This window comes from Notothenia rossii (assembly GCF_949606895.1).
Source record: "Notothenia rossii genome assembly, chromosome: 5".
In the NCBI taxonomy this organism is placed as follows: Eukaryota; Metazoa; Chordata; class Actinopteri; order Perciformes; family Nototheniidae; genus Notothenia; species Notothenia rossii.
In genome coordinates this window covers 64811680-64828633 of record NC_136903.1, presented here as the reverse complement: position 1 = coordinate 64828633, position 16954 = coordinate 64811680, and the positions used below count along the sequence as shown (strand labels likewise).

The window sequence follows — 16954 nt, the reverse complement described above, 5'->3', positions numbered from 1 at the left end:
TCAATTGTAGTGAAAGTGATCCCACAGCTCTTGTGTTTTTGCCAGTCTTCTATAAGCTTCTCATGTGGTCACTCAAAACATGTTATTTACTTTGACAATACCAAAGCCTTTTGTGACAAGGCTGAACAAATATAAATATAATGAAGTATTGGAAGAATCTAGGCATTTGTTTGGTGTGTAAACAGCTTTAAACATATATTATATTAGACGGAAAAATACATCTAAAAGTAGGACCACTTTAAAACCCACCTGTCAAACTTTTGAAAAAAGGTTTGAGGCTCTTAAACATGATATAATGTAATACATATCTATTACGTAGAATTAGAGCTGCTTCATGCTGCTTGCTATCATTATGAATGTATGTTTTATGTACGTGCATACAAAAAAATATTTATTTATCCACTGCAATACATTACTCTTTTTTTTTGTTAATGTTTGGCTTGCATGGTGAATGAACAGGGTTGGGAGGTTTACTTAAAAAATTATATTCAGTTACAATGACTAGTTACGTGTTAAAAGAAAGTAATCAGTCACCTTATTATATCACAATATAGAGGTTGTGTAACCTTATTATTTTCGGTTACTTTTGGATGACCTCAATATCAAATGCAATGCACATAAATAAAAGAGAAAACATGTCTATAAGATGATTCTTTGTTATCTTAAAGGTGACCTATCATGCAAAATGCACTTTTGTACGTCTTTTATACATGAATATGTGTCCCGGTGTTCCAGGGAACTCACCAAGTGTCAGAAAACACAACCCTATTTATTTTCCTCCATACCCAAATCTCTAAAAAAGGGGCTGCAACGGATCTGATACAGACTGATCCAGATTTGAACACTTTTATGTCGTCACAGAAGTTGCGCTACGGCTATTGGGCCAACTCCACCAATCAGGAGGAGACAGCCACGGACATTGCCGTTCGAAAGCGCTGGAGACGCTGTAGTACTTATGCCAGGCCACCAGGTGGTGCTGTTCTCACTGAATCAGAGTGTGAAAGGCAGTGTTAAATTGAGCGAAATGAGGAATGGCTAAAATGCATGATCTGTTTGGTATTTTGAAAAATAAAAACTATAAATATGCCTTATATAGGTATGGTCCTACACTATATTATTCAAATATAGCATGATAGGTCCACTTTAAGTGTACTCAGCAGTACAGCTTGCACCGAAAAAATATGTTCCTTTTACAAGAATCACAATACACTCTTTTCAGTTAACTACTGTGTATATATATGTATTAAGAGCCTCCACAGCATATCCTTTTATTAAATACCCAACTGTTTTTTAACATACAGAACACCACGGGCCAGGTCGTACTCCAGCGAGGCGAGAGGTTGGTTTCGGTGTCCCTGAGAGCAAAATATGAAAAATGAAGATGCCATATTTCAGTGTGTTGTGTGCACCATGCAGTATTGATGGGAAGTTAGAGATAACAACAGCAATGTGTCCAGCCATGCACTAAAGGTTTCACTTATCTAGGATCAGGGGTAAAAGGTAATCACTTAAAGGTCCCATGTCATGGCCATTTCTACTGATCATAATTCCATTGTTGAGGTCTACTAGAATAGATTTACATTGTTCAATGTTCCAAAGTCACATTGGTTTCTCATACAGCATCTCTGTATAGTATGTGTATTCACTCTCTGTCCTACACGCCTTGTTGGAGCTCCTGGCTGAGAAAAGATAATGCTGAGTGAGTGTGTGTGCCGGCGAAACTCCGCGGAGTAGCGCGGCTGAGAAAAGATAAGGCTTAGTGAGTGTGTGTATGTGTGTGAGGAGCTCCATGGATTGGTCCATTTGGACCTGGGCATGGTTACGTCACCATACTCAGGAAGAGAAAAATGGAAAAAGAGAAATCTCCAACGAGGCATTCTGGGGCACCATAGACAGGTCTTTTCTTTGTTTTACTCGCTACAGGGTGTACTTTGAGGGTTTGTGACTCTGCAGAACGTTTACATGCAGAAAAAGCTTCATAACACACGAAGGGACAGGTAATAACCGGAAAAGCATGACATGGGACCTTTAATATAACTGTATCCGACTCTATCAAGTTTAAATTTCAAAGTCATTAAAATCTCTTTTCTTTAAAAAATCACAACGTTTTATTGACGTTTCTGTTTTAGATGTGTGAATAATTTACTGAGGCATAAAAGTGGAACACAGTTCAAAATATTAACAATCAGTTTTACTGCGTATACTTATCATATTGTAGATTTATTTTTCATTTCAGAATAGTTTTTGAATAATTGATTTCCGACTTATTTCCTAATCTATATTAGCGCTGCAGTGGCTTTATTCAATTTGCCCCTTTGTTGCAGTACCATGAAGAATCAACAGGTGGCAGCCTTTCCTGCCCCATTTCCCAACACTTGAAGGTACACAACCTGAGTTTGTTTTACAACAACAAATTCTCCCAAAATGTCCTCCCAGCTCCCAAATAGACATTTTGGTTTGGACATGTTGGCCTTTTGCAGCACAATGATGCTGCTGCTGCAACAACGCCTGTCAGAGGACGGTGGTCCACATCCGCAGACCATGGAAAGTAAAGTTGAAGTGTAGTGTGATACTGTGACTCATCGCCTGCTACAAACTGTGATGATATGTGAGTTCTCCACTTGGTTCTTTTGTAATTACTCTGGCGGCAGCTGTACGATGCACAGAGGATCCATCAGATCTATTATTCAGCTGTAAGTGGGTAGAGTGACACCACTTATTCTGAAAAAGCACAAGGAGACTCCATTTTTTAAAGTAGGGTAAAGTTACGCTGCTTATCATTTCATGCTAACAAATCCCCACCCCGGGCAATTTGTCATCTTGAATGAATCCCATTAACAGTGTAAGGCTTTGATTCATTGATGTGCTCTGTATATTGATATACAATATGTGAAAACTGGATGTTCTCACACTCTAACACAAGGGGCACAATGTGCTTGATGTGTTCTCCTCACTTTATTCTGCATTCCCTTCACCTGTGTAAGGGTGGTGCTAGCAGGATGAGATATGTGTGGCTGTTGTGTCGGCACATGCCCACGTTGTATCATTTTACAAGGTCTGTTGCTCTGAGGCACAGATAGCAATCTAAGCCTGTTTAATAGAGCACTCGTAAATGTCTCCAGCAGCTTTGGAGTTAGTCATATTAAAAACATCTTGCTGCGTTTAGGGCCCTTTGTGAGACTTCCTCAGGTGGATAAACAAATTGAGCAATGCATTTAAATTAATTATGTGTTAATCTGCTAAAGCAAAATAGATGATAACCACATTCTGACTTCATTAAATGGAAAAAATAAGAGGCAGAGCTCCTAAATGTTCTTCTTGCAGGATCCTTGTGACAATGACCAGCAACAGTAGCATCTATCAGCACTGCAGGGCAGAGCTATATGTGAGTTATAGCTTAACAAACCCCCCTGAAGGGAGAATTAAAGAGGTGGACATGATGTGCACAAGCTAAGCACCTCAACACACTGTTACTGCAGAGATGCCGCTCTCTGCATGCTTGCTCCATCTTGTCTGCATTCCTCAGCCAACTCAGGGAAGTGGCTGGTGGAAAATTCCACCTTTGTGGCATTTAGGGGGGAAGATGAGAAAGATAAAGGGCAGGGTCCTTGTTACTGCTGCGGTGTGAGTTTGACACTGAGACGGTTATGTTACTTTGTGACTAAAGGTCTCCGTTGGATCAACTGGCTGATTTCACAGCCAATTAAACATTGTGAAGATTCACCATTCGGGGAAATTATACTGCAGATATTTACCATTCAACATTTTACAGAAATACACTTTTTGGCTTTTTCGCCAAAGTAAGATAAGAGGATTGATAACACTCTCATGTCAAAAAGCCAGCCGCTATTTAGCATAGCTTAGCTGAGCATAAAGACTAAAAATATGGTGTGAAAAAAGGACAAGGTGTGGTTTGATGAGGAGACTACAAGACTCCAGGGAGAAACTGCACACAGCAGAAAGAATCTGGCACCAAACACCTCTTAAAACCGCAAATTGTTGTTTCTACAGCGTTTCTATAATAATTCAATCAACATACAGTATAATGTGTTGATTAGTGACTGTTGGAGATGTTCACTAGAAGAAAATATGTAAATATTCCAAATCTGAGCAGGTGTGTGGGTAATTACTGTATGAACAGACCTGATGTCTGTCTTACATGATTTTAGAGAATCTCACTGAGGTGTTCAGTGAAGAAGGAGTGCTGAACTTAGCATCTGTTTTAGTTATTTTTAGGCTTTTAACATTCAAAATAAGGAACTATTGAACTGAGCAGACAGTTGCAGATGGCTTCATATTCCTGGAGTTTAATTCAACTTTGAAAACCCAGTTATGGATGTAAAAGTGACGAGTAGATTTATAAAGAGAGTATTTTAGACAAGACTCCAGGAAGTTACTTGCTCCAGCTGAGAAAGGGATTGGCACATAACCCCACTTGAATCTGAAAATTGTCGGTTTAACACGTCTAAAACATTCAAATATAATGTGTAAGTAAGTGAGCTTTGGAGGTGCTCATGTAGAATAGGTAAATACTCCATATCTGAGCAGGTTTCTGAGTGATTACCATATGAAGACACCTGATGTCAGGGTTGCATGATCTTCAGAAAAGTGAAGAAGGATTGCTTAATTTTACATTTGGTTTATTTTTCAGACATGTTATTCAAAAGAAAGAAAGACTGAGCTGTGCAGTCAGCTGCAGATGGCTTCACTAGTATTCCTGGAGTTTAATTCAACTTGAAAAACCACAGTTCGAAAAGCCCTGCCTTTTAACCGCAATCATTTAAAGAGATTAAAATATGGGCGCTGGGTTTATGCATTCATACATCATTCTGCATGAATCAGCGTTCCTGAGGGACACGGGATCGGCTCATCAAAGAATACATCTCTGCAACCGACGTGTTGGTGAGGACCGATCCTCCCTGATACACATGTATTTCTCTCTTGAAATGTATATTCTGCTTTAAACAGGGATCTTGATCTCAGGGAGACTACCTGAACAAAGATAAAACAAAAGCCAAATCACCCCGAGTGATAAATGATAATCCACATACTGACGTAGCACATACTGATCCTTGGTTCACGTCGGGGCAGGTCTCAGCTTTCAGTTCACACAGTTTAAACTGTCACTCCCATTTTCAGGGTGAAAGATTGTTGATTTTCAGTTTTTTAATTTAGAAGTTCATATAACATTTTCATGCCTGATTTAAGAGTTTTTTTTAATCCAACTCAGCATCCTAACCTTTTCTTATCCAGTCCTTCCTCTCTTTTCCTTTTCCTTATATTGCGATACATTGCTGGATAGGGTGCAGTGCATCTTGAATGTCTTTCAAGTCTTGGCACAGCGGTGCATATCTTACCTGAGAGCGGTGGAGTTGCAGCAAGCTTTTGCCCTGGGGCATCAGAGACTTCCCCCCTCCCCCCCCCCCACACCCCACCCTCCTTCAGTGTGGTCCATATCCTCGCTGGTACACTGGGAATGGGCGTACTCTGCCATACAGCCTCCCTGTCAGGGATTATGCAGACATTGTAAAGGTAGTTTCACTGCTCAGCCTTTTTGTCCTTTATGAAAAATGCAGCTTTTCTCTACGCCTCAATTTTATATTTGCTCTCCTTAGAGTTGACTAACTGAATTAAACGAGGCTGTTTTTCTAATATACAAATAGTGGATAACATTTAAATTAATAGTTTGACAATTTGGAGAAAATGATTTTGTTTGCTCTCTTGCTGAGAGTTAGATGGGAAGATCAATGCTGCATGTCTTTTCAGTAAATGTGAAACTACAGCCAGCAGCGCTTTAGCTCAGAAATTGGAAAGAGGGGGAAACAGTTAGCCTGGCTCATTATATTTGTACACATCAGTTTTTTTCAGATAAAAGATATGACATTTTAATTAGTGAGCTTCAGAGCTTTGCTACCTTTGGACGCCTCAGTCTAGCTGTAGCTACAAAGAGAGTCATATCGATCTTCTCATCCCTCAGAAACAAATAAGAAGTATTTCCCAATATGTCAAACCATCCCTTTAATATGTTGCCTCTTGTGAAATCAGGCTGTCAGCTATAAAGCCAAGCATTAAACCACGGAGCCTGCCGATTTATGTGGATATTAAACCGGCATTTCACAGCCGTTCCTACAAAATAGGAATTAATCAGGATAAATCAAGAAGTAAAGTGTTCGTCCTGGCAATAAGGCCAAAGTTGCACCTTAACTCTGTAAGACGTATTCTCACCAACTTGAATACAGAGCTCCTTGCTTACGTGCAGCGCAGCATTCCAGGCAGGCTGAAACACGACCGTGCGTGTTCCCTGTCTGAGGGAATCAGTTAAACTGGGCGGATGCAAGAAATGGGGTCACACACATACAAGTCTGTAACTAGGAGTGCAACAAAAATAAATATAGTCTTAAACTCATGTCACCTCGTGGCAGGTATTCTGAGGTAAAGTTTAGAGCAAGTGCCTTTGCATAATTCAAAATAAAGTCGCCAAATGGACTGCACTGAAATAAAACCACTTCTACCATTTGCATTATTTTAACACTCAGTCCTGCACTTCAGAAAAAAAGAGCCAATTTACTTAAAAGCATAGTTTTTCTAGCCATTCTCCATCAGTAGCTTCACTCAAACAGGGAATAAATCCTCTAAACAACAAGCCTGAAGAAACATTCATTTGATGGAAAGGCAAAGAAGGTATCAGCAAACCTAAAAAGGGCTTATTACTTCTGTCATTTCCATAAAATGTGGGTTTTGAAAGTACCCCCGGATGTGTTTATTACTGATACATTTTCCCCACAGTAATAAGCCCCAAAGTTTCCAGTTTCCATAGTCAGCCTGAACTTATCTTAAATGGAAGAAAAAACAACATCAGAGAGATTTTATGGGATTAATAACTAGAATAACTTTCAAGGTGAATGGATTAAATTGATAACTCAGACGTAAAGAGGTTCTCTGCTTTCAAAATGCTTTTATGTATCATTATAAAAGGATTTAGTATTGATTTGGGAGGTTGATGTTTTCTTAAATTGTGCTTGTTGACGCTGTTTGCATGTATTACTATATCAGTTGTCATTTTTCTCCTGCATTAGTACAAATGTGTGCATGTTGCACACGGGGATGTGGTGATTCACATCATGATGTTTCCTAAACGTTTTTTTTATTTGGGGGAGGAGAGGGGTTTTACCATTCAGTTCCTAAAGAGGGCTATATTAGGGTGTGGACTGGATTCAGGGCAGAAAAGGGGTGGGGTTTAACTATACTGCTGCTGCATCGCTATTGGTTGACGCGGGGGACAAAAATGCGTGTACCTGGTGCAGGTAAACAGACTGACATCAGACACAGCAGGGATGGATCGGCTGGCGGGAATTACTGAACCCCTTCCACTTCATTTAACCAACAATCCTGGACAACTTGACAGCTTTTTTGCGTGGCTTTTATACAGGTTTGTGTTGTATACTCTACTAAATACAGAACAAATAAAGAAAAGTTAACATTTGTAGGTTAAAATCTTTTTTAAATGTCAAGCGTCTGTGCTTTATTGTCTTGTTTTTCCTGACAGCTTTTGCGTTTTGCCTCGTAAAGCAGTTGAGTTTGCAGTCAGAGAGCACCTGTGTGCATTTATCAACTTTTGCAAGTGATGTCTTAGCTGCAGATTTAAGTCTTGTAGGGAGAGATGGTCCTAAGGTTGTTGGTGATTTGAGAGTAAGGCAGTAATAGAGGGTTACATTTGAGTGGGTTTGGTCTCTACATGTTTTACAGCAACCCTGCATTCATCGAGGCTCAAAAGGCTCCAGAATGATGGGAAACAGGTCCTGTCTTGTGCAGGGAGAGGCCAGCCTGGCACACCCTCCACTCACGAACACTTAGAAAGAGACGCAAACATACACATAACCTGTTTTTCAAGTATTTTATTCTTTTAACTCATCTCAAAATTATTTCCCAACAGGACAAAAAATGACATAGTTGAAAGCCTGGATAGGATCAGCCGTATCAGCGATGTCACTCCCAGAGACTTCGCTCCGGAGGCTCCAGCAAGCTCGCTGCTCTAATGAAACCATCCATGTATTCTATCCTTCATTCCACCGGAGTCTGTGTAAAGTGCCAATCAGATTTCTGTGGTTTGAAGAGTAAAACACATGGAATTTATCACCTGGAGAGAGTTTTCCTAAGAACAACGTCACATTAAAGAAGGTTTTATTGGTTGAAACTTTTCAAATAAAGGTGTATATGACAGAAGATCAACTTCATTGTATGTCCTTTGATATCTTTTTGTGTCAACCTGGTGTTAAATGCCACAGTTCTGCACAAGCACAGAATAGAGGACTTCTCCTCCTCCTCACCTGCATTGCGACAGCAGTTGAAAAGCGCTGCACTGATTGCACTTTGGAGTTATTGCAGGATCACAGAGTGCTGGCAGCCCCACTTTATGTCTGTTGGAGTGTCAGTCACTGCGGTTGTTATGTCCTCACCCTGTCTCCCTGCCCTTGCTTTCTCCAAGACATAGCAATTACATAATCACTCCTAAATTCCCACATTGCCACATCCACTGCAAACTTCTTCAGGGTGTGTGCCAAGACATCGTTTTGTGACCCTTAAGTGTTTTCTTCCTATAACTACACCCAAATAGTTCAGACATACATCTCAGAATTGTATTGAGTGATTCATCTTAGGCAATGAACATCTATTGTTTGCTATAAGGAATATAGTTTTCCCATCAGGTTCTAAACCAATTCTCTGTTGGACAATTAACCTGCCTCATTAGTATTAGCAGATTCCATTCAAAGCCTTAATTGCAGCTAAATGGGCAGCTGGAAGTCATTTGACAGCTACATTGAGCTCTGTGTCACCCAGCTATAATTCTTCCAGCAAATTAAGATGGAGAGAATATAATGAATAAACCAACAAAGACACACAGTGCCAGAATTCCTACAGACCTGTATTGAGCAACAGTGTTGTTATGACAGTTTCTTCCTTAATTATAGACGGTGATACAATAAACCCACAGGTACACTTTCTCATTCACAGCTAAATGTGCTAAACCCTCAACAGTTATTAAACACATATCTGGAAAGTCTCACGAACAAGAAATATTTTTATAAAAACTTCTCAGCTATGAAATCACAACCCCACAGGAAAGATAGATCCCTCTATCACAAACACATTACACAATATATATAGAATGACGCACTTAAAGACTGATCCTCATCATGTTGGCCTCCTCTGCTGACCTGTCAGTAATCCCAGCATGCATCACATATTGGTAAGACTCGTGTCTTTCTCATGAGCAGGCTTCTCCTGCACTATACACTTCAGCCTGCCATTCACCTTCCTGTTGGAGGCAATAATGACCACGGGGCTTAGCGCTGCATAGAGCGAGGAGAAGAATATGCGCAGGTCAGAGATCAGCGAGGAAGGCATGGTCTTGCTCACAGTGAGAGTATACACCCAAAGCCCATTATCCACCCCATAAAGAACCACATACAAGCTCACAAGTGCTACCACAACTTTGGCAGCTCTTTGCTCAGCACCTCCCCCCCCACCGCTGCTGCAGCGGAGCCCCTTCACCTGGTGGCTGTGCTTGTAAAGGAACACCAGGAGGATCAGACTGGCTAGAGTCATGAGGGCCATGGGCACCACATCCCGGACCACCTGAGCTATCCCGTTCGCCTCTTTGGACAACTTTGAAGGAAAGTTTACATAGCAGAATTGTACGTTGATGCCATTGATTATTGGGCTGGACTCATTTTTGGTGCCAAATGAGAAGAGAATGGCTGCCGAGGTCATGCAGGTGTTGAGCACCCAGAGGAAGAGGAACACAAAGCCCAGATAGCGGGCCAACAAGGTGCGGACGGAGGACCAGCGTGAGCCGGGGGGGGTGATGCTCAGGCACTGGTAGGCACTCAGGAGGAAGGTGATCCAGATTGAGAGGGAACGGGATGTTCTGTACACGAAGATGACAGATTTGCAGCCTAGGTCTCCAAAAATGTTGGCCAGGCTGAAGGAGGCCAGAGTCTCCAGCAGACAGCGGACCACCACCACCAGCAGGTTGACACAGGCTAGGTGCAGGACGATGGCATCAGCTGGGAGGAGGCGGTTCTCCTGGTAGAGCAAGAGGAGGAATGCTAGGATGACGCTAGCATTACCTGGGACCCCCACAACGGTGAGGGACAAGTAGAGCACCCCTCGGACCAACTCCTCCGATGGCATTCCTACAGGAATAGTACAATAAACCAAGTGTATTTAAAATGATATCAGAACAAACTCATTGCAGAAATGTACACCGCCTACCTGAGAACAGTCAAAGCTAGGAACATCTGAAGTGGACCTTGTCCCTGATCCCTCTCTCCTGAAGTAGTTGGGGTGTTTGTGCTCTTATACTTGCAAACAGTTGTTGGATCTGTTTTTCATGCTCCATTGACTTCTCTTCCCTCAGCCTCCAATTACTTGAGATCAATTCAGATGACTGCTTCTGTCCCCTCGATGGATTTCAGACAGACAGGATAACAGAGGAAGCTGTGTTTGGATTCATTAACAGAAAGCCAACCAGTGGACAGAGAAACTGGTGTTAATGAGCAGATAATATCCATTAGCCACATGTTTAGATTAAAACAATTTCTCCATGTCACTGTTTCACCTGGTGGAGACTATTGAATACTTTTTTTAATCACTGATGCTATATTTAGTTTCCCTTTTAAGACCCTTCATATTGCTTTTGTATTTGTAATTCCTACAATTAATTATAAAAGCCACTACCTATTCAGAAAGCTAAAAAGTCCTTCTGTTGCTTAGTCAAACACCAACACCACAGTGTCCTCCAGTGGAGAGAGTTGAAACAAAGTTAAAGCCAGAGGACATTCCACAGTCAGTCTGCATTAGATCACCCACAATGTCATTTAAAAAGCATCCATGGCATCGATGTATGTTTGTTTAATTCATCCAAAGCAATTCAAGTTCAAAAAAAGGAAATTATGTAGGGGAAATAAGGGTGGATGGGCTGTATGATTTAACTTCAACATGTCCCACAGCAAGTCATTGATAGTGGATATTAATTAAGACATTTATCACAAGCGTATTATGAGACATGACCTCCTCTAAAATGAAAATAATAAATACTAATATAATAATGAATTTGATAACTTACATTCACAAAAGCATCCACTAGTTACATATATATATACATATATATAATAAAGCTCTGTACCTTATAGAATGTAACACAGTTCATTTTAGTATTATTGTTGGCAATATAATGATATAACATACGGTGATAGTGTGACACTCACAGGAGCGTTTATTTTCTAACTTGAAGTATATTTTCCTAATGGCATGACTTCTACTTAATATGAACTTACTGTAATACTTTTAATTCCCCTATAATTGCGTATTTTTAGAGTTAAAGAGGATATATTATGCTCATTTTCAGATTAATATTTGTATTTAGTGCTTCTACCGTGACATGTTTACATGCTTTAATGTTCAAAAAGCTCTTTATTGTTCTCACACTGCCTGTGCTGCAGCACCTCTTTTCACCCTCTGTCTGAAACCAGAGCCCAGTCTGCTCTGATTGGTTCGCTGGCCGGCTCTGTTGTGATTGGTCAACCGCGTAGAGATGTCCGGCCCCTTAGCCTATCACATATATACAATGTGTTGGAGCAATAGCCAATGGAAGCGCAAGTGTTACATGTTGATGTCATTATGTTACGAAAGTAAACAAAGGAGTCCAATGGAGGAGTTTCAGGCAAGAGAAGGGAGATAAACTCTGGGAACTTGGGGTTTAGCCTTTGCAGACCATTAACATGAACAGAAAGCTATATAACACACTACAGGAAAGAGAGAACAAACTGCCCTTAACAAACTTGAAAATTCATCTTTGACTTTTGTACTTAAGTAGAGGATCCAACTCCTTTCTCTTCCACTGTATTGTCCCTGCAAATACATGTTGAAACACAATTTGCACACAAACTTGAAGGTGCATAAAACATAATAAAAAACAAACAAAAACCATGTTGTGGATAGAGAAAACAGAGAGAAAACGGCAGACAGGTACCTAAACTGATGAATGATTACTGCAGATGAGATGTGACAGGTAAAAGCACTCAGTGCAATGAAAATACATTTTAAGGATTAGTTTGTGTTTTTCATTATGCTCAATTTATCTTACTGAAAAAGATACAGAACATATCGAGAAATATATCAAAGGTTGTGACAGCTTGATGTTGCCACCTTCGCCTTAAATGCAGACACAGAGTATAAGGCCCATCAATATCTGACGGAGGACAGCTAAGTCAAAAGCCTCTTAAACCAAATGTTTGCCGTTGGACAGATTAACTGCACAGTAAGGGGTGCACTCAATATTCCCCAACCAAAGCTGTTGCCCTCACCAGCATACTTAAAGGGGCAAAAGTTGAAAAAGTACTAATCTATCTTCAATTCTATTAAAACAACTAACTTTAACACTGATTTAACATCAGCACATAATGATGCAAGAGAATGCCAGTTGCCAAGTAAATGATCTAAAAATGTTATCAAAGCTATGAAAATGCCATTTGAGTTCAGCCGTTGTGCGAAGAACCCATACAACAATTTACTCCTTGGGCAAGACACTTCATCCCAAATGTCTCCTCTGGCTATTGTCCACAAAATTGAGTGTATGTAAAGCGTCTTTGAGCACCTGTATAAGTGATATAAAAATACCATGTATTATTATTATTATTATTATTACCCTCAATAAATGCATGTCTTGTTTAGGAAAACACACTGTCTTAATACATGCAGCGAACAAAAAAAAAGACATATTTGGTGACAGGAACTGGATTAAAATGTGTGTGCTTCACCTCTAAGGATGATATTGTAACTGAATTACTTCATACACATTTTAATTGAATTACTGCAACGGGAGAAAACAATTTACATCATCCATAAAAAAGGAAATCTAATTTCATGTCAAGGGGGAAAAAGCTCAGATTTCGCAGCGTACTTTACATGATGCAATCCCCTGAGAAGGACATGCTTGAACTTGCCATTTTAATTAGCTCTTTGAACATGTAAACATGTAATGAAAAAACACACACAGGGAAATAACACATCCTATGATGGGTTATTCCACAGCCCACTCCCGAGAGAAGAGAGGCTCCTCAAACAACAATGTTTCAGCTCACAGACCCAGTCCCAGCTTTGCAAGAGAAAAAACTGAAATATAAAATAAACCAGTCGGTCACAGCGCTTTTAATGAAGACACATTTGGTTCATGGTGCTGAAAAAGCGTGATACGAATAACAAACTTCTGTTGTAGCATATGTCAGTGAGGAACATAAATGAATAATGGCGGCTCATCCCTGTGCCCCCAATTAGTACAGACATGCATTGTTATATGGCTAATTGTCTTATTCCTCTGTGTCTTTTAACACGCTCCCAGGACATGCAGGAGGAGAGGAGCGCAACTCAAGCACCAGCTGTGCTTGTAAAAGTCTCTTGATAGCTCATTCAAGGCATCATCAGGCTGCCTTTGCATCAACAATAACCACATATAGTTGTCTCCGCAGGGAGAGTTTAACTTTTTTTTCAGTCAGCTGGGAAATAGCATTACAATGATTAACTGACAGTCTCTGTCTATGGACACTGAAGTGATGAAGTTAAGTACAGGAAAAGACTACTGAAGTTTAGAAGTAACATACGGTATGTTATAAATACAAGGCAGCTAAATTAAATAATTTGATGATGGAAAAATCTCCAACACTAAAACCTAAACTAATCTGAAAACAGGTTTGGAAGAAGTACTCAGATCTTGTACTTAAGTAAAATTAGAAGTACCAGAGTCTAGGAATACTCTGTTACAAGCAAAGGTCCTGCATTCAAAATGTTACTCAAGTAAAAGTACAAAAGTATTAGCATCAAAATATACTTAAAGTACCAAAAGTCAAAGTTGATTGATACGCAGATTGGTCCATTTCAGAATAATATATATTATATGTTTTGATTATAATTATTGATCATTAAAGTGTTATCAAAGCTGGTAAAGGTGCAACTAGTCTTAATGACTTTGTATACTGCAGGGTAGATTGTGAATGTACAGGGGTAACCAAAGTCTGATTTAACTGTTGTTTGTATTTCACATTGTTGATCCACATCTGTTAAGTAACTAAAGGTATTAAATAAATGTAGTCGAGTAAAAGTACACGATTTACCTCTGAATTGAAATAAGGGAGAAGTGCAATATCCCAAACATTTAAATACTCAAGTAAAGTACAAGTACCTCAAAGTTGTACTTAAGTAAAGTACTTGAGTAAATGTACTTAGTTTCTTTACACCACTGTCTGAAATGTTTGTTGATATGCAGCCCGCAGGGGTTTGATATTGCACTATACTGTATCTTATTCCATACCAGAAAAGTAATCACATTATAGCAGGGTTTTGTTCTCCCATTTGGATGAGAATGTCACATTAAAACCTAAATGACAGATTATAGATCAAATTGTTTTGATGTATGTTTTCAAACATACAAAATATTACCATAAGTACATTGAACACATTTTGTTGTAATTATTACTAATGTGCTTACTGTAAACTAAAATACTCCTTTCTAGTATCCTATGGACGGTTTTGGGGACATTTGTGGAGTAATAGATGTTGTCACTAGAAGAAGAATGGCTGCTGAAGTCTCGCAGGTGTAAAGGAGATACACAACGCCCAAAGAATTGGCCACCAAGGACATCCAATGTTCAAGAGATATGTTCTTCAAAGGATTTTGTTTTTTGTCCAGCAAGTAAGATATGAACAGAAGGAATAATTACAGAAAACAAAAACGGCTTCAATGTTCATATGGGACTACCGTTTTAATCCAGACTTAAAACTGTGTGTGCCCTTCAGCTGTACAAATTCCCTCTTTAGTGCTTTGTCCTCTGAGATCACTTGAGTCAGATTTATTTTGTTGCTTTAATTTTCCAAACTGTGGGCTGAAAACTGCAACGGTGGCCAATGATCTCAAGGGGCATCGGATACTATAAATTGCAATTTCACAGGCAATTAAACATTTAATGCACAACAGGCTTTTCGGTTCATCTGCAAATTGAGGTAAGCTTAATTTTGAATAAAAACATTTGAGAAATAACATGATTGTATCCAGTTTGGTTGTATTATTTATGTGGTTATAGTTTTAAGCTTTGTGGCATGGAGGATGTTTTCAGTGTATTTATAACAGTTTCTGTGTCTGCTTTTCAAATCAGGACCACTTTAGGCACTGCTGTTATGGATCTGTGTGTGACCATCAAAGGGGTCTCCTTCCTCTTGCAAACAGGAATGGGCATCTTTGGAAACTCTGTGGTTCTGCTGGCTTACGCCAACATCATTTGCACCCAGCCCAAGATCCTTCCTGTGGACCTGATCCTGTGCCACCTGGCCTTCGCCAACCTGATGCTGCTGCTGACCCGCTGCATCCCCCAGACTATGACTGTGTTTGGGCTGAAGGACCTGCTGAATGACCCCGGCTGTAAGGTGGTGATCTACGCCTACCGTATCGGCCGGGCTTTATCAGTCTGCATCACCTGCATGCTCAGTGTGTTTCAGGCAGTCACCATCGCCCCCGCTGGACCCCGTTTATCCAGATTGAAACCTGCACTTCCTTCCCTGGTCCTCCCTACATTTGCAGGACTATGGTTACTCAACATGGCCATATGCATCGCAGCCCCTTTCTTCTCTATGGCCCCACGTAATGGCACAGTCCCTGCCTTTACTCTTAACCTGGGCTTCTGTCATGTGGACTTCAGAGACTACCTGTCCTATGTGATAAATGGCGTGGCTGTGTCTGTGAGGGATTTTGCCTTTGTTGCCCTGATGTTGGGCTCAAGTGGGTACATCCTGCTGCTCCTCCACCGCCACAGCCACAAGGTGAGAGGGATGCGTCGCTCTCATGGCGGAGGGGCAGAGACCAGGGCGGCTAAAACGGTGGTCACCCTGGTGGTTCTGTATGTGTTCTTTTTCGGCATTGATAACGTGATCTGGATCTACATGCTGACGGTGCCGAAGGTGTCACCAGTGGTGGCTGATATGAGGGTGTTCTTCTCCTCTTGCTACGCCTCTCTCAGCCCCTACTTCATCATTTCCTCCAACAAGAAGGTCAAGGCGAAGATCGTGTGTGCAGCAGAGCAAGATCAGCCGTCAGTGGACAATCAGGAATCGAGTGAGAAATGACACTCTTTTGCTGTCTTGACAGACTGTTGACAAACAAGACAAGGTTGTTTTCTCGGACCTCATCATTTTCAACCCTGCTGCACAGATGACAGTCATTTAGCTGAACAAAGGACTTTTTAGAAGTAGTACAAATAGTGCCTTGTAATGGTGATACAGTGTCTCTTGAGTATATTTTTGAATAAAAGCATAATTATACAGGTGTCTGAACTTTATGACAGGTCATTGTCATTAGAGCTGAAGCCATTAGTCAATCGGTATTTTCATTAGTAGGCCTACATCCATTTTGTTTATTAACTGTTTTGTTTTGTTGTTTATACATTTTTGAAGCGATTGTGCAAAACACCCCTTTGCTTTTACATGATATGATATGTCTGTTGTGGTCTTACACTGATTATATTTGGGATCGTTTGACATTCAAAAGCAATTTAAACAGGCATTAGCCAACATTAAAGACAGGTATGTCCTCTAAACGTTTTGTTAAATGTTGAGGTTTTATTGTCCCTGGGATGTAGTCTCACTTAGATTTCAAATGCTTACTTTTAATACAGCTTCAGGTTATGGGTACATTTTGACCATATAGTGACATTTAAGGCAGCCCATTCCTCAACTTGCTGCGACCATCCCCATAAGTCAAACTTGTATTTAAAAATATAGATCAGACCTTGTTGATTGAACGTTCAATGCAATAGTAGCGGTTATTGTCTCAATCTTACCCACGGAAAATGATTCAGATTGCAGCATAACAGAGCGCACTCTCAGCCTGAGAGACATGACTGAGGGA

General features: G+C 40.3%; 2 protein-coding genes and 1 long non-coding RNA gene across 3 annotated transcripts; 2 read left to right on the top strand and 1 right to left on the bottom strand.

The window, feature by feature from the left end:
- The first annotated feature begins 7318 nt into the window (after positions 1–7318).
- On the top strand, positions 7319–8223 carry LOC307040015. The gene is made up of 2 exons (XR_013808402.1): positions 7319–7429; positions 7934–8223. It is a non-coding gene; the product is annotated as an uncharacterized lncRNA (long non-coding RNA).
- A 1014-nt stretch (positions 8224–9237) lies between these two features.
- ora2 (olfactory receptor class A related 2) lies at positions 9238–10377 on the bottom strand (the record flags this gene model as incomplete). Its single annotated transcript, XM_079682505.1, has 1 exon — positions 9238–10377. Exon 1 carries the CDS (start codon positions 10192–10194, stop codon positions 9238–9240), a length of 957 nt encoding a protein of 318 aa, XP_079538631.1. The 5' UTR covers positions 10195–10377.
- A 4854-nt stretch (positions 10378–15231) lies between these two features.
- On the top strand, positions 15232–16173 carry ora1 (olfactory receptor class A related 1; the record flags this gene model as incomplete). The annotated part of the gene is made up of 1 exon (XM_079682506.1): positions 15232–16173. One exon carries the CDS (start codon positions 15232–15234, stop codon positions 16171–16173), a length of 942 nt encoding a protein of 313 aa, XP_079538632.1.
- Between the last annotated feature and the right edge of the window lie 781 nt (positions 16174–16954).